This window comes from Anser cygnoides, chromosome 5 (genome assembly GCF_040182565.1).
Source record: "Anser cygnoides isolate HZ-2024a breed goose chromosome 5, Taihu_goose_T2T_genome, whole genome shotgun sequence".
Taxonomy (NCBI): domain Eukaryota; kingdom Metazoa; phylum Chordata; class Aves; order Anseriformes; family Anatidae; genus Anser; species Anser cygnoides.
The window spans coordinates 35,221,433-35,242,256 of NC_089877.1; the positions used below are offsets into that span (position 1 = coordinate 35,221,433).

The following is a 20,824-nucleotide window of genomic DNA, read 5'->3' on the forward strand; positions in this document are numbered from 1 at the left end:
AGGGTTCTACTACAAACCACCCATGAAGGTTTCTGAGACACCTCCAAAGGCATGTGGAGAGGCCTGGGGCAGCACCAAGGGCTCCCCAAGGGACCTGTACAGCATGCGATGGTTCACAGATGAGCTCAGGGAGCAGAAGAAGGGACATGGAGCTGAGGAACAAAGAAGGCTCTGCAGAGGTTCCTGGGGACCTCTGAAAGGCTCATGGAGGACTCTGGGATGCTCACGGAGGACCCTGGGATGACCGTCTGCAGGTAGTTTTCCTTGTAGGTCAACTCCGGTGAGGGTAATTTCTGCAGCCCCAAAAGGGGTTGTTTTTAGTTTGTTGCTTTAATGTTTTTGGCCTTGTCAAATCCAGCTTCACAGTAAATCAATAAATACAGACTTGAAAAACTCATACTTGAAAGAACAGCCTAGAAAAAGCATGTGTTTTTGTTGATTATTGGACTTTCATTAGGAACAAGGGGGGGTTGTATGACATCTATCAATTATGGTTCACTTGACTTTTATGGGTTTTCGTGTCTTTCAGCTCCATCAATATCTTGTTCTCTTACTTCAGAAGAGATGGTATCACATCTCATCAGGTGTGTTTCATTTCTCTGTTTACAAAAGGGAAATGCTACATGTAGTATCCTCAGAAAGATTTCTCTTTCTCTTGCAGACCAGCACTCTGCCCTCTTTTCTTGAGATGGTAACCACACTTTTTTCATATTTTTTTCCCTTCCAATATCAGTATTTCACATGCACATGCTCTTCTAGCAGTTGCTTCTTTCCTAAATGTGTCCACATTAATGTTACCATTCCCCCTTTCTGTCTCACATTCAAGATCCGCTGTCAAATGTCTGTCTTCATTCTGTTCTCTTCCATCTGTAACAAGGACACGTTTTGGTCATTACGAGGCAGGGCTCAATTTGCCCAGCTTTAGGTTTTTCCATTAGTTGCAACAAGTGATTTCCGAGGATGGATTGCTCTCACTTGAATTCAGGGGGCTATGGTTTGGTATCCTGGCTGCCTTTTAAGTCAGTAAGCAGAAAAGAGTACCTTTCAAAATCAGAAACAAGCATCTTCGGAGAGCCTTCTCCCACATGGGCATAATAAATATCCCACTAATCATGCCCCATGGACTACAGAAAGAGTGTAAACAGCTACATAAGACTTAGACGAGTAACTTGGACGCGGATGAATAGTATCTCTGGTTTAATAGTATCTCTGGTTAATTCTACCCGGGTGACAATTTCAGTTGTGTCATTAAAGTTATAACAAGACAAAACCCCTTCAAACCTAGGAATTCATGGGGGAAAACCTTCATATAGATCATCTGTGGCTCACAAATGAGAAGACAATTAAAATTCCTCCTAAATACAAACCCAAACCATTCAAAACTCAGTTTCAAGCAGCTGGACTTCCACATTATGACTGTCACCCTTTTCACCAAAATCAGGAACAGCTGTGCAGTAAATTGCACTGTACAGATGTCAGTTCAGTGCCCAAGAAAGGAGAAAATAGCAGCAGCTTAGCTGTCCTTTCTCCATGAGGTAATCCAGCTGAAGATGCAACAGGGACCATGTCCCTGGTGCCTCACTGGTGCTGTGATAAATCCTTACCATCGCCTACAAAACCAGCTTTTGTGTGAGGAGGTCCTCATACCATCCACAGGTAGGTCTGATTTGGGGCTGGTGTTAAACGGGGAAGAACAAATATCAGTGTTTGACTGGTTCATCACTTCAGCCTTCTGTGGCTGGTTCCTTCGGCTACTGGCAAAAATAGCAATTATTGCCAATTCTGAATACCATTAAGGTCCCTTTCCATGAAAAATCTTAGTATATTTTGCAGAGTGTAGATGAAGTTTCCATCACATTCTGTTCAAATGACTAACCAAGATGATGCTACAGGTGGTGGAAAAGGGGATGGAGAACAGGACCACACACTTCTCCTGACTCGTGACCTCCCTTTTTCCTCTCCTTCCTCCAGCCAAAACTGGAACTGAGAGAGTATTTCCTTCGCTAAGAGCTGCTAATTATTATTTCTGATATGGTGGTGGTTGTTCTTATTATTGCTCCTAAAAAATCTCACCAAAGACTCAGGAAAACATGGGGTTAGAGACTTGTAGGTGTAACTTGTAGGTGTACACTCTTTGCTGAGTGTTTAACGTGATGGAAGTGACAATATTAACAGCCAGGAAACAGAGTGCTTTTCAATAGTATATCTCAAATCCCTGTACAGAGCTGGCGTATCACTCTCTGTATTTGAATGGTTGGACAAAAGAAGAATGAATTTTCCTGTGCTGAATGTGAAAGAAGCAGACAACTGTCTGAGGTAGGCTGGATGAACTGGTGTCTAGGAATGCCTCTTTTCCCTGACTTTGGGTGACGAGGTGGACCCAGGGTTGTAGCATGGCCAGCGTGTTACTCACCAGTGGCAGATGCTGGGAAGAGAACCTCCTGCAGAAATGACTGGTACCACAGGCATGCTGGTAGAAGACTTCCAAAGAAAGTGACTATTTATTTCCTGTATATTTTAAAAGGTTTGTTTTGAGGTGAAGCAGTATGAAAAGATTCAAACCATCAAGGGCTGTGAATAAAAACCCCACGTTCTCACATATCCAGTGTAGCTGAATGAACCATATTTCACGCACAGACAGCCTCAAGGGAGGTAAGATGTGAACGACACGTGTATAAATTGTCACATTTGGAAAAAAAAAATGGGACTATTGCTGCGGTCCCCTCAACATCCTTGTTTTGTACCATCCATCCAGCAAGGCTGGCAACTGTCTGTTTCATTTTAAGGCGAAGGCTGCCTGGCTCGTGAAAGGGATTACACACTGTGGTTAGCCATAAGGCATGGGGATAGTGCTTATTTGTTCCTTGCTCTCTAGGTTTCTGCTTTAGGGAAATAATCTCTGCTTTCTTTCAGCATTTTTAACCTCTTCTAAAACTCCAGGGATGGCTGTGTGTCACCCCTCATCAGGACCAGAAATCAGAAGTGTAAATGACAACCTTAGACGCTCTAGATCCTTACAAAATGAAGGGAGACACAAGTGCAGAAGGTGATTCAGATGCTAGATAAGATGATTCAGAGGTAACTTTTAATTTGTCCTCTTTCCCCTGACAGTAGAAGAGTCTTGGAAGAGGAGATCCCACTGACATGCTCAGGGTGAGATTCAGCTTACTCTGGTTTGCTTATCAGAAAGCCTAGCAATGAATTTGTGCTGGTCACCCAGGCTTCCTTCCTTGGCAGTAAACCAAGGAAAAAAAAGTGATTATAAATGATCTCGTGATTACACACAGACTTGAGATGACTCAAACTGACATTTAGGCAGCTAAAGGGGTGTGCAAATTCTTCCATCTGCAGGATCTGGAAACGCAATTGGGAAGAGAATCTGCTTTTCTGTATGCCCCCATTAAGCCTAACTTATTGCCTAATTTATTTACTATATATAGTAAAAGATTTATTTTTGAAGTGCATTTGGTTGCTTATCCTGAAGGGTTCATAGATTTTTCTTGTTGTTGTTTTGGTTTTGGGGTTTTTGGAGGGATGTTGACATTTCTGTTTTCATTGTATTTTTTTTGTCTGCACAGCATTGAAATCTGCAGTTATTTCAGTGACTTATGCCAGTGTGTTTTTTATTACATCTCCTTTTGTAAGTAAAAATGTGAACAAAAAAAATCTATCCTTACTTAAGTTTACGTTGATAGAAGCAGAAATCAGTCTTTACGTTTGCACAGTAAAGTTAAACTTACCATTTCTATTCCAAAGGTGAAACTGGCACCCAAACCTGATTATTTGGAGAATGTATTTGGAGGAATGTGTTCTGAGGGATGCCTTTGACAGTATAATTTAAATTCAGTTTATAGCTTCAACAACAACATTAACAACAACATCAAAGTATGTGAGATTTTTTTTTAAAAGGTTCCATATTTAAAATATATATTTTTTTTTTCTGATGACTTAATGTAGTTCTAAATTTGACCTATGTCAAAGAAGAGGCTCCGTCCCCCAAACCCCTTATTTATGTTAAGCATTTAAGAAGAAAGAAAAGATGAGGAACAACATGTATCAGGAAAGCAAAAGTGACCATTACTAACCCTAAATTGTGCCTGAACCCTATGCTTCACTCACCTCAATATCTAATGCTTATTTCATGGGAAGTAATGTGTGTTTTTTTCAGCAATGCAACATATAAAACACTCATTGATATACTACTTTGGCTTTAAATATTTCAAAATATCTGTCTAAGAACCTATGTCATGCACATGTCATTAAATCTATCTGCTATATGAGGAAGAACTCATGGAATTAATGTTTCCTAATTTCTCTTTCAATGTCCTCCTCAGCTTTTACATCTGAGTATGCTTTACATCACCACTTTCTCCTTTGTGTGTAAAATAATTGTGTTACCTTTAAGTCTCTTGAGAAGACAGGGACGAACCCTGCTTGATTGTGGCTCAACCGTTAGGACCAACCAATGGTCCCTTGGACAACGCTTACCGAAAATGCAAATATGAAGAAAGGAAATGCCTGAAAAAAACCACACTGCAGTGACCGAGTTCATTCTCTTGGGTTTCACTGACCGTCCGGAGGTGGAGTTACCTTTGTTTGGGCTCTTCCTGCTCATCTATATCACCACGCTGGTGGGCAACGCTGGCATCATTGTGCTTGTCTGGCTCAACACCTGCCTTCATAGCCCCATGTACTATTTCCTAAGCAATTTATCTTTCTTAGACCTCAGCTATTCATCTGCCATTGCTCCCAAGATGCTGTTGAATCTGTTAGCACAACGGAAGACCATTTCTGTCTTTGGTTGTGCAACACAGATGTTTCTCTTCGCTGCCCTTGCTGATGCTGAGTGCCTCATTTTGGCTGTGATGGCCTACGACCGCTACGTGGCCATATGTCGTCCTCTTCTCTACGCTGTCACCATGTCCCACCGGGTCTGTGCCTTATTGGTAGCCGGGGCTTATCTCAGTGGGGTTCTGACCTCACTGGTCCACACGAGTTTCGTGTTCACCCTGTCGTTCTGTGGCTCCAACACCATCAACCACTTTTTCTGTGACATTCCCCCGCTGCTGGAGCTCTCCTGCTCCAAAACACAGGTCAACGAGGTCCTCCTCTTCACCTTGTGTGGCTTTATACAAACCAGCACCTTCCTGATCATCGTCGTCTCCTATGCCTGCATCCTTGGCACCATCCTTCAGTTTCATGCCGCAGAGAGCAGGCACAAGGCCTTCTCCACCTGCACCTCCCACCTGATGGCTGTTGGCTTATTCTACGGCTCCCTCCTCTTCACCTATTTACGGCCTAGCTCTAGCTACTCACCAGACACAGACAAAATAATTGCTGTATTTTACACTGTGGTCTTTCCCATGCTGAACCCCATGATCTACAGCCTGAGGAACAAGGAGGTTATGGAAGCCCTAAGAAGATCAATAGAGAGGAAAGTGTTTTCTCAGACACTTAGCAGGAGAAAAGGCAATGAATAGGCTGTAGGGTAGGACTGGTGCAGTACAGCACAAAAACATTCAACCTGTCTTTCTAAATGCAGATATCCGTGTTTACTAACATCTCCATCAAAAACTAGTTTCCCCAGTTTCACTTTGTTGTTAATGAAGAAAAATGGGTTTTGGTGCTTGCATTTAGTGAGCTTACCCTCAAGCAGCAAATTTTATAGAAGAGACCACTTCATACACCTAAGAGAGATTTGCTGGTTTTTAAAAATTGAGTATTGGTATCCTGGAGAAATCTTTCATTCATGTAGTAAGCAGCTTTCCTGTACGTTTTGCAGGATTGTTTTGTGGCACTGGGTCAGAAGCATGAGTGACATGTCTCATCTCTTTTTCATTAGGCTGTGTTACTGATTATACACTGTAATAGATGTGTGCACAAGTTAGCCCTTCAACAAGTGCTGATGAGGGCCAACGGAACATGTCCTGTTAGGGACTAGCCCACAGGGAAGACCTTCTGGAATATGAATGATGTATATTTTTGACTGCACATGTCTAACGTAAATAAAATTAATGAAAACTTGCAGGCTATGGTTTTCTTTCTCTGATTGAATGAGTGCCTTCTGTTTCTTTATTTGTTTGTTTCAGAGTCTGAAGAGTGAAGCCTGTTTTTTTTGTAGCTTGTGATGGAGCATGTGGTAAAACACCTGTGGGGGTCTCTCTTGTGCTAACACTAAATGAAAAGGCTTTGTTTTGAGATGCTTGCTCCTTATCATTGCTTACAGGTTTCCAATACGAATCAGCACAAATGTTTGGGATTATATCAAGATTCAGTGATGATATTATTGTGTGGTTATTTGAGACAATGCATCTTGCACTGTTCTACAAATGGAAGTAGCATGGAACTCCAAAACAAGGAGGTGAAGTATATGCAAGGCAGGTGAAAGACACATACATTAAAGTCCATAATCATGACAGAAGCATTGCCTAACTTTATTTAGCAGTCTGTGATTTGTCTTGCTTAAACCTAGCAAAGTTTTCACTGACAAATGGGAAATCTAAACAGCAGACATCTACACGTGAAATGATTTTCTAAGGGTACCTTTAAAGACAGTGGAGAAAAATCTTTTTTTTTTTAGGGTTGCGACACATCTCTACCTGGTATGGGCACATAGTACCTACATATATTACCCTTTAAAGTGCTTATTTTTCTCCATCACCTCAAAAGATCGTGTAGGCAGATAGCAATATCATAGACCTATAATGAGACATTTAAAATTAGGTAATGACTCTGAAAGAGCCTCATAGTCCCTCTGTGTCAGTACAGATCTATAGGTGTCTGAGAAGCTTTCGCTGAATCATCTCTGAAAATGGTCATCATCAATTAGGCAGTTGGAATAACGAATCTATGCCATTTGGGTAGTGATAGGCAAGGTGGGACCTTAGACTGCTATACACCAGTGAAGAATCCTAGCAGAAGAATCCTAGTAGAATTTAGGCAGTGAGATTTAGGTGCTAATTACACATTAAACCCTCTTAGAGTAAGAGGCTTTAAAAGAATACTTCTTGTTTCTTTTTCTCTCCAGATATATCTGCCTGTCCTGGCTTTATAGGGTAGAGATAAGTGGATGGTTAAAGCTATCCTTTATTTCAGTGGGACCAAGATTTTCCCTTTGAATCTCCATAAAAAGCCTTTATGCTTTTTATTGTTTTCATGCAAAGACCTCCGTAAATGTCTGAAAAGAACATGTTCTTTGATGGTGATGTGTCCCAGGCAAAGGACAGTGACCTCAGGCAGACTCATGCGGACTAAAGGAGAAAGGAGACATGATGCTTGCATACACTGCTTGTCTCAATTATTTAAAGGCACCAAGTTCTCCGTTCATAGTAGAAAAGTGGGACTAGTAGTTTAAAGTGTCCCTGACTTATGTGATTTGGGCATGGCAGTGGTACTACCTCTCCTTTATAAATAGAGAGCTGAGGGAGAATAAAGCTAACTTTGACCTCCATAGAATACTAATGTAAATTATTTCTACAGAGCTCTCAGAATCCTGTTGAAGTTACTGAATTTTGCAAGCAATAATCATTGCACTGAGCATAGTGTCCAGCACTCACTTATCTCAAACACAGACAAACAACTTTGATCTCACCTAACAAATTGTTGCATAGACCACTTCAAAATAGAAACCCAAGAGAGATTTGAGTTAATGGACCTCTGCCATTATGCTTTTCTCTTCAAAATATTGATGTTATCTAAACTAGCATCCGTTACTAAGACTAAAGAACAATATCACAGATGATCTTCATTTAATCAAATCTGCTTTCCACAGGTAGCTATCATTTATGGCACCAACTCCATCAGCTAGATGTACAGAACAGGGAAAACCTTAAAACATCTGAGATATTGCTTATCTTCTCAAGATGATGTTGTGATGTGATTATCTCCTGTCCCTCAGGAGACATAAAGTATGGTATAATTGCCATGCTAGTGCGGTCTGCTTGTCAAAGATATAATTGCTTCAATTTTTTTCTGAGTGTATAAAAACACAGCTTCATATAAAAAGCCTGCCTCCTGGAAGTAAGAAGTAAAAATGAGGTGAAGTTGGCGAGGCATAAAGAAGCTGGATAATGCTTGTCAGTTCTTGTAAAAATTAGTTCTTATTCTTGAATGTTCACTTTGAAAAGTAAGTGTATGCTGAAAGTTGCATGTTGACTGTTTGATTCTGCAAAGCTATCATATCTGTGCCTGAATTAAGTCTTAGTTACAAAGGTATGCCTCTGCACTAAGTGGGCAAAGACAGTGTAGAAGAGAATAAAGGGGATTTGTCTGATTTTATTTTTTACATATTTTTTGTCTGTAACCGTGGACCTTCTGCTTTGTATTTTTTTCATTTCCAGCCTGGATTTCTTGAATGCTTCTCATGTGCAGCTATGAGGATTAAGCAAAGCACAGCTACTGAAAAGCATGTTTGCACTAAGATTTAGGATTTATCTCTCCTGTCTTAGGTTGGGGTTCATAGCCAACTATTTTAGGTTTAAGGCCTTTATGTTCTCATCCTCAGGTATATATCTTAGGAGTGCATGGAATAGATCTAATGCATGCCACCCTACCAGTGCCTTATTTCTCCCTGATAAATATAGACTCTAAAAGTCTCTGTAGGTATTTAAAATTCAGTTGCCGTTTACAGAGAGGGGTTTATATTGACTTGATTGCATTTAAGACTATACCTGGTCCACTCACAGCAGGTAAAGAGAGCCTATGCAACTACCTCCTAGTGGACATCTAGCTTTTTTTTTTTGGATGGAAAAATGAATGGGTAATTAGATTTTAGTATCTAGGCAGTACTATTTCACATAGCTACAGGCATCTTAGGAACTCGGGGTTTTCTAAAGTCTCTGTTATGTGATCATGTATAACAGATGTGAGCAATACATGTTTTCTTATCCCATTAATTTCTAAGCACTAACAAACCCTTTGTCACCCTTCCTCCTGCTCCTGATGGCAGATAACATACCAGTCAAGCCCAATGGCTTCAGGAAACTGCACAACACCAACCACGTTCATTCTGTCTGGATTGACAGATGATCCAAGGCTGCAAATGCCTCTCTTCGTGGTGTTTTTAGCCATTTACTTCACCACTGCGCTAATGAATCTGGGTATGATTGCATTAATCACTATAGATCTCCGGCTTCACACCCCTATGTATTTTTTTCTCCAAAATCTGTCTTTCATGGATGCCACTTATTGCACAGTTATCACTCCTAGAATGTTGATGACCTTTTCAGTAGAAATGAAAACAATTTCATACATAGGTTGCATTATGCAGTATTTCAGCTTTGTTTTGTTGATAATCTCAGAGTGCTTGCTGCTAGCTGTGATGGCATACGACCGGTATGTGGCCATTTGTAAACCTCTGCTCTATACCATCATCATGTCCAAGACAGTCTGCTGGAATCTGGTGAAAGCTTCATACTTCTGGGGGTTCCTGAACTCTGTGATACACACCAGTGGCTTGCTAAGACTAAACTTTTGTTCTTCAAATGTGGTAAACCATTTTTTTTGTGATAACAGCCCGCTCTTCCAGATTTCTTCCTCCAATACTGCTGTCAATGAGCTGCTGGTTTTTGCTTTAGGAAGCTTGGTTGAGATAAGCAGCATCACCACCACCTTCATCTCATATATTTTAATTATTCAGGCAGTGCTGAGGAGCCGTTCTACGGAAAGAAAGTACAAAGCCTACTCCACTTGTGCCTCTCACCTGATGACTGTCATCTTGTTCCATGGAACAATAATCTTCATGTATTTCCGACCAGCCACCAGCTACTCACTCAACACAGACAAAATCGCATCTTTGTTCTACACTGTGGTGATCCCTATGCTGAACCCCATCATTTACAGCTGGAGGAACAAGGAGGTAAAGGATGCCTTACGGAGAACTATAGCCACCAAAGTTTTGCATCACTGACCCTTTGGCTGTCCAGAGAGATCCCAAACTGAATTTTAAGGGATGACCCACAAATAAGTCCAAAAAAGAAAACACTTAAGCACATGTTTAGTCTTAAATTTCCATTGCTTTTGCATATTAAATATGTTTCCTGTGTATTTAAGCACTATTTTGAACAGAACCTGACATGAAATTTATTGCAGATGGAGCAGCATTCTTCTTGCTGAACCTGTGCCACATTATGAAGGCAATTTCAGCGTACATTGGAAGAGGGTCTGTGAAATGTTACCAATGTTTAAATGATGCCTAAAAGTTCTGAGAAGAATGCAGGAAAGTCATGCTGCAATCAGGGATAAGCATCAGAAAGACACAACTGATTATGTCAAAAGAAAATATAGGTTTTCTGTTCTTCATTTTTAGTAAGATGCCTGGTCATTTATTTCAAAGATGAAAATATGATGGGTTGATCAATTTTGTGTCATGCTGGTAGAAAAGTAAATGCAAAGAGCGAAGGAGCTGGGATTTCAGTTCTGTTGCTGTACTTGCTGTACATCTAGCATTAGCAGAGATGCTTTTTTTTTTTCAATCTTTGCATTTTTTCCCATGTAGTAAATGCAGTAATTATAAATAAATGAATTAAGAAAGCAACAACACAGTTTAGCTATTTATTTAATGTTGAGTTGGGAAACAGTGCTTGCCAGTTTGCCCAGGTAGATCTTAGACTTGCAATGACTTTTAATTCTGAAACCACATCCTCAGAACAAATAGCTATTGGAACAAAAGCTTTTGCAGCCTTTTACATATATTTCCAAAGATACGGAATAATAGGGATGGTGAAAGATACCTCAGATGCCAACTTTTACCAAATCAAGTGATTTAATTGGCCGGAATAAAAGCAGACAGTTGAAGAATGAACATCTGCCTGACTTAGGGGGAAAAAAACAATCATCTCAGGACCACATGAACAATCCTGCAAGCAGTCTCATTTGGGCTGATTCCATCACATGGGACTTCAGAGGCATTGCAAACACTTTCCTTTTGCAGAAGCATGAAATAATAGGAAAACAATAAAAGTCTGTTTTGAAAAGAAGAAGAAAGGATGTTCTAAGCCATGTATAAGCCAGGGATTTCCAGCCAGAATGACTAAATTATAAATGCTTTAGAGTTTTGAAATCTTAAGGTATTTCTTACCAGAGCTTTTCCACACCTCTGTGTTTGCTTTTGTCCATGCAGTTACCCTCAAACTAGATGAATATCACAGCCCTACATAAGATTGCCTTGAAGATCAGCCAGGAGCTTTATCTATCATGAAATGAATATTCCTCACCATAATTCCATGCTTGCCTTCAGACACAACTTGAGGCATTCTTTTTATTTTAAAGGTTCAGGTTGACTGTTATCTTAAACAGGTAGAAGAGCATGTGCCCACCTCTCTGCTGGAGTACCAGGTAACAATTTTCTGCTACCAGTTCCCTACTTTGTCCAAAGTAAATAAGTGTTGGTGGAGATACTCTTATTGGTGAGTCCACTTTCCTGCTTAATGCAACACAAATAAAAACAGACTCTACCCTTTGTACATCCCTAGTGCGAAGACAATTAGGGGCAGTCGGGTCTGAAACACATATCTCAGCACAGCATTGCAGAAGAGAGGTGAGTATATTCACAAAACCAAAACAAAAAATAGCTTGTCTGTAATTATAGATGAGAAGTGGAGATGTCATGCTTGAGATACAGAGCAAAGCAAGAAAAGAAGGGGAATAGACTTGCATAGATGTCATATTAATATATTTCTGCTAAAATGGTGTTGCACTTGCAATGCCAGAATATCAGACTAGATGCCTGTTCAGGATACAGTCATGCCTTTTGTTGTGACTCAGCTCACAGAATAAAGAGGGATTTAGAGAGGGATATATAGAGATATATAGGGATATATCATTTAGAGAGGGATATATAGGTGTCTATACGTAACCAGGATGTATAGGATCTCAGTGTACTCACTAGACACCTAGCCAGCATAATGATGGTAGCTCATATATGAGTGGTATCAATCTCTGAGTGGCTTTGGCTGCATTGATTAGTTCCAGCCTGTAGAAAGAGACTCTTTCTAGTCACTTGATAATAATGGAAGCAGTTGTAAACATAATTTACTTTTCTCATGGGACAATTCAACTGAGAACAATTACTCTACACTGAAAGCTTGTTTTAAAATAGTAGTGTTCATTTGTACTGGCCAGTTGTTCCAGGTATCTGGATGGAAAAATATAAATGCAGGTATGAGTTCATTTCCATCTCAACAATTTTTTCATCTGAGGGATTCTCTACATGCACAATGGGGCTGGTTCCTTTCTCACAGGAGGAAGGTATTACAGCAGTAATTATAAATTGCAGATGACCATGGAATTAAGTAATTTGGAGTTTACTGATACTCCTTAGCCTGAACTGGAGTGAAGAGAAGCAAGAGGTGTTATCTTTGCAAAATCAAAATAAGCATCAAACTTCAACTCTATCAGTCATTTCTCTCTCCCTGTCTCTCAAAATTGTTTTCTTCCTATTCATGCTGAGTGTCTCCAGAGAAAAATTACACCAAACTCTTCTAATACGCGTAATTATTCCAAAGAACTTTTCTCTAACACAGATACAGAACCAGTCCTAGAATGAAATGAAACAGGTATAAGAAAATACAATTATTTTCTGTGTTGTTTCTTTTTTCTGCAACAATATGCCAATGTTGGTTTCTAACATGAAATACGTTTACCTTACAGGATATTTTGTTTTAAGAAAAGCATTTGAAAGATCAATCTTCTCTTGAACCTTTAGTGAGAGGAACAGAGGGGTAAGCCTTCCTTAGGAAATTATAAAATATTTTGTGGTCTTCTTTCTGTTTTCCATCAGGTAAGACTGGTAACATGGCAGATAATGACATAATGAATCAAAGGCAGGAAGTGAAAGGTTCTCAGGACTGAATTTGTCAATATCCAAATGATGAAAATGCACCACATGGTAAATGCATCTCAATGGTAAATCACACCATGATTCTTTCAACATAAACACTGGTACTTTTCAGATATGCAAATAAAATATTTAAGATCTACTCTTTATTAATAATGCTAATTACGGATGTCTAGATGGTGTCATAAACTCCCAATGTAAGATTATTTTTCCTACGCATGAATCTAGCTCAATGGATGGAAGAACATCTTAGTCTTCCAGGTGCATAAAGTGAGGTCTGTATCTCCTAACATTTAATGATCTAAGCTAATCTGGCTGGGCACTCTCCCTTTGCCTTGGTCTCCTCTACTCTGCTACAGTGGTACTCCATGAGAAGAAATGATCATCTTCAAGTTTGTTTCATGTCACCTGTCCTAGGCAACTATCTTTCAACAGAAGTAACCATCGTATCCTAATCCAGAAAAGAGCTGACACTAGAAGCTTTCCTTTGAGACAGCTGCAGTCAGGAGAGAGGCATCTCACCCACATGTAAGTATCTTCCCAAACTGGAATCTCTCAGAACAGCATTACCAATTTGGAAATGACTGCTTAAGGAGTAAAGCATAAACAACATGAATGAGGTTTCTTATCTGTTGCTTTGGAAATAAGAAAAAATATGACTCTATAGCTTTTAAGAACATTTTTAAAAGATATTATGACTTATTAAGATTTTTAAAAGATGTTTTGACCTAGATAATGATGTCTCAAAAGTACTGAGCAAACACGAAAGAGACTTAATGGATTTAAAGCTGTGGATTTTGCCCTGCAAAGTTTTGGATGTCCCATCCCTGGAGGTGTTCAAGACCAGGTTGGATGAGGCTGTGGGCAACCTGATCTAGTGGGTGGCATCCCTGCCCATGGCAGGGGATTGGAACTAGGTGGTCTTTAAGGCCAAGCCATTCTATGATTGTATGAAAGCTATGTTGCCAGCTTACAGCCTTATTTATTGATGAATGCTTGGTTTTGGCTCTTTATGAGGACAATATTCTCCACCCTGAGCCTTATAAGAAGTACCTAGGAGTTTTCACTGTCTCTCAGAGTTTTTTCTGCTTTACTAGTGAAAATGGTTTAGGTCTTACTGCTTGTTTTAATCTTCTTTTCCCGTACGTTTGCTCCTGGGTGTATGCTACTGCAGCTTATACAAATGAGATAGAGTCACATACGTTAAATGTTTGTGATGAAAACAGTGTGCTTGCAAGCCCCTAATTTGGGACCATTTCTTCAAAGTTATTCCAAGAAATGGGCAACAGTGAGTGCTTGATGCCTTCTGAAATTTAGTCCTCCAATAGACTGTTAGTTATTTCACAAACTGGTAAAATCACCTCAAAATATCAACCACTTTAGAAAATGTTAGTCATTATATTTTGAAATACTCATTCAAAAGTGCATTAGGGGAAAAGGCATGAAAGAAGCTGTGAATTCTCCATTGGTATGGGGCATCAAGGACTGCTTCAAATTCAGGAATACCACTGGCATAGTGGAACTCTGCCATGGAGTGTGGAGGTAGGCTAGATAATTTCTTGAGCTCCCTTCACTTCCTCCAAAATTCAGCTCCATTGATTTTGATGGGTCTGCTCTCTATGTCTTCTTGAATGGCAGGGATTGTTCCATCTTATATCAGAGAAAGGTAATTATGGAAAATAAAAGAGAAGAAAGGGGACCAATGGAACCTGGAAAGAAATTAAATAACTGGTTATCATTTTAGGTGTAAAAGCCAAAACTGGAGGGGGTGAGTGGCATAGGGACTGTGGTGAGGGACACTGACAATCCATCCCATGCTCTGATATGTGGCTTTCCTTCTCTACTCCAGCAGGCAACAATTAAATGAAAATGATGGTGCAAGAGAATCATACCACTGTGGCTAGCTTCATTTTCACAGGATTAACTGATAGACCAGACCTGCAGCTTCCACTGTTTGCTGTCTTTTCTTTGATTTATGGGATGACCTTGCTGGGTAATCTAGGAATGATACTGATCATTAAGTTTGACCCATACCTGCATACTCCTATGTACTTTTTCCTCAGCAACTTGTCCTTCTTAGATGTCTGTTATTCTTCCACTATTACTCCCAATATGCTGCTCAACTTTTTAACAGTGTCAAGGGGAGTGTCATATAGTGGATGCCTTATACAGTACGGCTTCTTTGCACTTTTTGCCACCACAGAAATGTTTCTCTTGGCTGCAATGGCATATGACCGCTATATGGCCATTTGTAACCCACTGCTCTACACTGTCATTGTAACCAAAAAGGTTTGTTTACTGTTAATAGCTGGATCCTATTTTGGGGGTATTGTAAATTCATTGATACACACCCATGGCTTGCTAAAATTGTCCTTTTGCGGCTCAAATGTCATTGATCACTTTTTCTGTGACCTCCTCCCTCTCCTAAAACTCTCCTGCAGTGACACCCATCTCAACAAGGTCCTTGTCACCGTATTTGGCTCCTTGTTTGAGGCAACCACTTTTACAATCACCATCATTTCTTACTTTTTCATCGTTGTCACAGTGCTGAAGATCCGTTCTGCCAAGGGCAGGCAAAAAACTTTCTCCACATGTGCCTCCCACCTTACAGCTGTTTTCACATTTCATGGCACAATCCTGTTCATGTATTTCTTCCCCAGCTCCAGCCACTTGCTGAGCACTGATAAAACTGTTTCTGTGTTCTACACGGTAGTTATTCCTCTGCTCAACCCCTTAATATACAGCTTGAGAAATAATGATGTGAAATGTGCTGCAAGGAAACTGCTGAAGAGGAAAGTCTTTATGTGCTGAAAGCCTTTCACAGTGGCATCTGGGGTGAATCTGTACAAAACCCCATTGTTTTGGATGTGGATTATGAGGTCACAGTTGACTGGAGGTTAGCAAATGTGACACTCATCTGCAAGAAGGGCCAGAAGGAGGACCCAAGGAACTACAGGCCTGTCAGTCTGGCTTTGGTGCCGGGGAAGGTTATGGAGCATAGTGCCATCTTCTTAAGTGCCACCATGCAACATATACAGGACATCTAGGTGATCAGGCCCACTTAGCATGGGTTTATGAAAGGTAGGTCCTGCCTGACTAACCTGATCACCTTCTATGTCAAGGTGATGCACTTAGTGTAATGAAGCAAAGGCTGTGGATGTTGTCTGCCTAGACTTTGGTAAAGCTTTTGACACTGTTTCCCACAGCCCTCTCCTGGAGAAACTGTCCGCTCGTGGTTTGGACAGGTGTACGCCTTGCTGGGTAAAAAACTGGCTGAGTGGCCAGGCCCAAAGAGTTGTGGTGTTAAATCCAGATTTAACAGAGCTAAATCCAGTTGGAGGCCAGTCACATCAAGGTGCTGGAGTGTGTCCGAAGAAAGACAACAAGGCTGGTGAAGGGTCTAGAGAACAAGTCCTATGAGGAGCAGCTGAGGGGAGCGGGGTAATTTAACCCAGAGAAAAGGAGGCTCAGGGGAGACCTTATTGCTCTCTACAACTACCTCAGAGGAGATTGTAGTGAGGTGGGGGTTGGTCTCCTCTCCCAAACTATCTATCGCTTCTTGTGATAGAACAAGAGAAAATGGCCTCAAGTTGTGCCAAGGGAGGGTTAGGTTGGATGTTAGGAAAAATTTCTTTACTGAAAGTATTGTAAAGCACTGGAAAAAGCTGCCCAGGAAAGTGGTTGAGTCACTATCCCTGGAATTATTTAAAAGAGGTGTAGATGTGGTGCTTAGGGACACGGTTTAGTGGACTTGGCAGTGCTAGGTTAATGGTTGGACTTGGTGATTTTAGAGGTCTTTTCCAATCTAAATGATTCTATGATTCTAAGATTCCTAACTGAAGGATGTGCAATATGGAAAGACAGATATAAATCCTCTTACTAAAGCCTTATTTCATCAAATTCCAAGTCAGTATAACACACAGGCTCTGCATTACAGAGGTTTTAAGTGCCGCCTTTTCACCTGCCAGTTTTTTGAAGTCTTTGGATACCAATGTTGTTTGTGTCTCTGTGAGAGCAGTTTTAAGAAAGGGAAAAAAACTGCTGTGCAACAGCAGCTGGGAGAGCAAGGAGTGAGAACCAGCCCTGCAGCCCCCAAGGCGAGTGCAGCAGGAGGGCAGGAGGGGCTCCAGTCATGCAGCAGAAGTCCCCTGCGGCCTGTGGAGAGTCCCCTGGTGGAGCAGGCTGTCCCCCTGCAGCCCACGAGTCCCATGGCAGAGCACATCTCCGCGCTGCACCCCGTGGAGGAGCCCCCAGTGGAGCAGGTGGATGCTGGCCTGAAGGACACTGCAGGAGCAGGCCCTGGGCCAGACCTGTGGCCCATGGAGAGGAGCCCACACAGGAGCAGGAGGCCTGGGGGGAGCTGCCGCCCATAGGGGACCTGTGTTGGTGCAGTTTGCTCCTGACGGATGGACCCTGTGGTACGGAGCCATGTGGGAGCAGTTCTTGAAGAGCTGCTGCCTGTGGGCAGCCCCCGCAGGCTCAGTTTGGGAAGGACGGCATCCCGTGGGAGGGACCCACGTGGAGCAGGGGCAGAGAGTGACCGTGAAGGAGCGGCGGAGATGAAGTGTTAGGACTGACCACAGTCCCCATTCCCCTGCTCTACTCAGGGGGAGGACGTAGAAGAGGGTGGATGGGGGGAAAGTGTTTTTAGTTTGTTTTTTATTTTTATTTTTGTTGTTCTCATGGCTCTAGCTTGTTAGTAATAGGTAATAAATTTCATTAATCTCCCTATGCTGAGTCTGTTTTGCCCATGAATATAATTGTTGAGTGATCTCCCTGTCCTTACCTCAACACTTGAGCCCTTTCCATCATATTTTCTCGCTCTTTCCCTTTGAGGAGGGGAAGTGAGAGAGAGCGGTTGTGGTGTAGTTCAGCTGCCCAGCTGGGTAAAACCACCAAAGTTGCCTGTTTTCTCTGTGGACTATGGAAAGATCTAACATGACCAGGCAAGGTCAAAATTTTGAATTTTCATCTGCCCAAATTTAGGTACCTAAATCTCACCTCAAGGCTTTAACTATTCCTTGTGATTACTGTTATTATCACCTGTTGCCCCTAGGATTAATGCAAAGGAAGACTTAATAGTGGCACTGTAAGACTCAATATTTGTGCATGTTCTGAAAAACATAGCAACTAGGCAATCTGAAAGGTGACTTCGAAGTTGTCTAGGAAGAAAATAAAGGAGAGGAAACTTGTCTTGTAAGCATGTGGCATTGGTAATAATATCAATAGAAATCCTCCAGGAAGTGGCTTGTACAATTGTGTGTCATTTTGCTCCAAGTGTGCATGCTTTGAGAACCACTGTTATGATTTCTTTCTCAAATACACCTCAGATATTCAGTGAAGAAAATAAACAGCCTTGGACTGGTGAAAGTCTCAAAGACTGAATCTTAACCAGCTCAGTTCACAGAAGCAGGACTAGAGCTGTTGCAGGAGTTACTCTAGGTCAGATGGCATCTACATATAAGAGTGGTAAACTGAGAAATGTATCTGCCTTTTGCCTGCAGTGTCTTCCAACACAACAGGGTTTGTATAATAGTTTAATCCTTGGTGTACTTTCTAGGTACAGAATAAACCAAGCTTTCCAGCACATATCCATGACATCTCACAGACACCTGACAGTGAGAGCCCTCATCACTACCCTGCCACTGGAGCCCTACAAATTAAAAGACATTTCCATAAGACATTCCCTCCTCCTTCTCAAACACTGCATGTAGCAATTTCATGCACAACCAAGCAGAACAAAATTTTTGTGATCATTCATAAGTGATTAAGAAAAAACAGAAAGATAATTACTGAAATATTTTGTAAATCCTTTTTCTTGGTCTTTCACACAATCCCTTTCTTTTCAACTAGATAAAGAGCCATCATTACAATATTCTTAGTCTCCTATTTGTTATTTTCCAAAAGAGGACACCTTGTTTGTTATGTGGTTAGCCAGGAAAACAGGGACTACTAAAATTTTACTGTTTTGTTTCATCTGCATATGTAAACGACCAAATATAATCTTCTACTTCAATTCTGATAGATTCTCCATCAGTTGAAGACTTTAATTTAGGATGGGTGGAGTTTCATGACTGAGTATTAAAAAGTCATGCATTCTCTTTCAGCCACCCAACATGAAACAACTTCTGAAAAACAACTAACCAGAGCAATGAGCCCCTGCATTTCAGGGTATCTAACATGGGTTGCTGGTATCAGTGAACTTTGTGTCCACCCAATGGACATATCAGCCAGAAAGACCAGGACTGTGTCCGCCCTGCCCATGCCCTACAAGATATACAACTGCATGAATGATGGGATGAGAGAGGAGACTGAATCAAAAATGACCGTAAGCGGTTTAATGTCTGTGTTCCTTTTAGATTGAAGTTCAACAATGATTTTTCCAGTGTCCTACAGACACGGAATATCCCCAAGTCTCCTTTCTCTTTTCCTTTGTCTTAATAAAGCAGACAGGATTTGCCATAAATGGGGCCATAAAGGACTGTAAGCATACTCATTTCATGCATGTTGCTGTGGGAGACCAGACCTCTGTTTGCCTATTTAAAGCCTCCCACGAGGACACTTTAATTATGTCCTTTGTGTTCAATCTGAAAAATATTAGCTGAAGACTCAGCTGTTTGTTCAGTTCCTAATAGTCAAAGTAGCAAATGTTTGCAGTAGCAGGTCCTGACATGACCTCTCAGGTCTGAGGGATGAGTGGCTTTTCTGTGCCACATGCAATTGTGGAACAATATTTTTTCTTTTCTGTGGAGGGACGAGGGTTATTTTTTCTCTTCCCAGATGTCTGCAGACACACCTCACTGTCATGTCAATGCAGTGAGCTGGTCACATACATTTTCTTTGGTTACATATCTTCTCTAAGGAGAAATTATATATTGCAGACATCACTTAGAGAAGATCATGAAAGAGCTGAAAGCTAGACATGAAGATACCTTTATATTGACAAACCTAGGTTGTGATGGCATCCTTGAGAGTGAAATCCAGACTTCTGCAGTGCTAGAGTGTTTGGAAGTTCAGGATTCGAGAAGTGTGTCTGAGCCTCAAAATCCAGGTAGGTCCTTGACAGTTTTAGCACTGACCTGCCAGATGGACCTTGACAGGTCCCATTCTCTGAGTATTTGACAAACACATGGCAAGAGACTCCTTTAAAAATTCAGCATCTGGATGCACAAGAAAGACTGGGAAAAGCAATATTGCTTTCTTATTTCACATCCAGAGAACTCAAAAAAACTTTTCTTGTTTGTTTGCATTGTGTAAATTGTGAATTATGTCAGCAGGATGGTCAGGTAGTTTCAACTGTAAGACCAAATGTTGCACAAAAAAATGGGTACAGTCTCTGTGGGATAGATTTCACTGAGCTTTAGATTTCTCCACTAATCACTTACATCACTTACATTCAGAGTTAAACACCTCAGCTGCTTTTTTGATTAATGGAAAAAGACAGGACACCCCAGAGGGCAATTCACCCTGTTGATAGGCTTTCAGGCTGCTCACTCCCTTCAGAGAAGGAGGTGAAATAAGTAGGATGAGTAGTTGACTACACCATAGTTTGATCATACACTGATCACAGCGGCAGCCTAGTTGACTTAGAAGTCTAGATTAAATTTAGACATGTAAATGGTAATTGCATGATTGCCTGAAAAGTCTCCTCTGGATCTCAAGTCAAAATCTAACAAGAGATCCAGATACCTAAAAATTAGGCTACGATCCCCCCTTATGTATTTTATGCGGTTTGCTTGTGGATAAAATATGGGATCAGTCATGAGAGGAGGGACCAGGTCTTGTCTCCCACCCTATCATGGACTCTCTTCTACAAAGTAGGTTTGGATCTCATTAATTTAGTCATAAAATAGACCCAATGTGTAACTCTCTCTCTTCCTATGTTGGTGTTTTAAAAAGTTGACTACTGTTACATGTCATCTCGTCTTCCATTGACATAAGGAAGGAAAGAAGCTGCTGAGAGTGTCTACTGAAGAAAGTCTCATGCTG

General features: G+C 41.0%; 3 protein-coding genes and 1 long non-coding RNA gene across 4 annotated transcripts; all 4 read left to right on the top strand.

Moving 5' to 3' along the window:
- Window positions 1–1,161: 1,161 nt before the first annotated feature.
- On the top strand, window positions 1,162–5,837 carry LOC106047021 (olfactory receptor 5AS1-like). The gene has a single exon (XM_066998773.1). It carries the CDS (start codon window positions 4,515–4,517, stop codon window positions 5,478–5,480), a length of 966 nt encoding a protein of 321 aa, XP_066854874.1. The 5' UTR covers window positions 1,162–4,514; the 3' UTR covers window positions 5,481–5,837.
- A 2,990-nt stretch (window positions 5,838–8,827) lies between these two features.
- LOC106047022 (olfactory receptor-like protein COR6) lies at window positions 8,828–10,041 on the top strand. Its single transcript, XM_013198314.3, has one exon. It carries the CDS (start codon window positions 8,969–8,971, stop codon window positions 9,905–9,907), a length of 939 nt encoding a protein of 312 aa, XP_013053768.3. The 5' UTR covers window positions 8,828–8,968; the 3' UTR covers window positions 9,908–10,041.
- Window positions 10,042–14,300: 4,259 nt separating this feature from the next.
- Window positions 14,301–15,703, top strand: LOC136786268 (olfactory receptor 5J3-like). Its single transcript, XM_066997852.1, has one exon. It carries the CDS (start codon window positions 14,699–14,701, stop codon window positions 15,644–15,646), a length of 948 nt encoding a protein of 315 aa, XP_066853953.1. The 5' UTR covers window positions 14,301–14,698; the 3' UTR covers window positions 15,647–15,703.
- An 11-nt stretch (window positions 15,704–15,714) lies between these two features.
- On the top strand, window positions 15,715–19,891 carry LOC106047037 (uncharacterized). The gene is made up of 2 exons (XR_010831788.1): window positions 15,715–15,916; window positions 19,788–19,891. It is a non-coding gene; the product is annotated as an uncharacterized lncRNA (long non-coding RNA).
- Window positions 19,892–20,824: the final 933 nt, after the last annotated feature.

Bases quoted from the DNA above. Each gene is read 5' to 3' on its own strand.
- LOC106047021 (XM_066998773.1), top strand. From the start codon at position 4,515: ATGCCTGAAAAAAACCACACTGCAGTGACCGAGTTCATTCTCTTGGGT.
- LOC106047022 (XM_013198314.3), top strand. From the start codon at position 8,969: ATGGCTTCAGGAAACTGCACAACACCAACCACGTTCATTCTGTCTGGA.
- LOC136786268 (XM_066997852.1), top strand. From the start codon at position 14,699: ATGAAAATGATGGTGCAAGAGAATCATACCACTGTGGCTAGCTTCATT.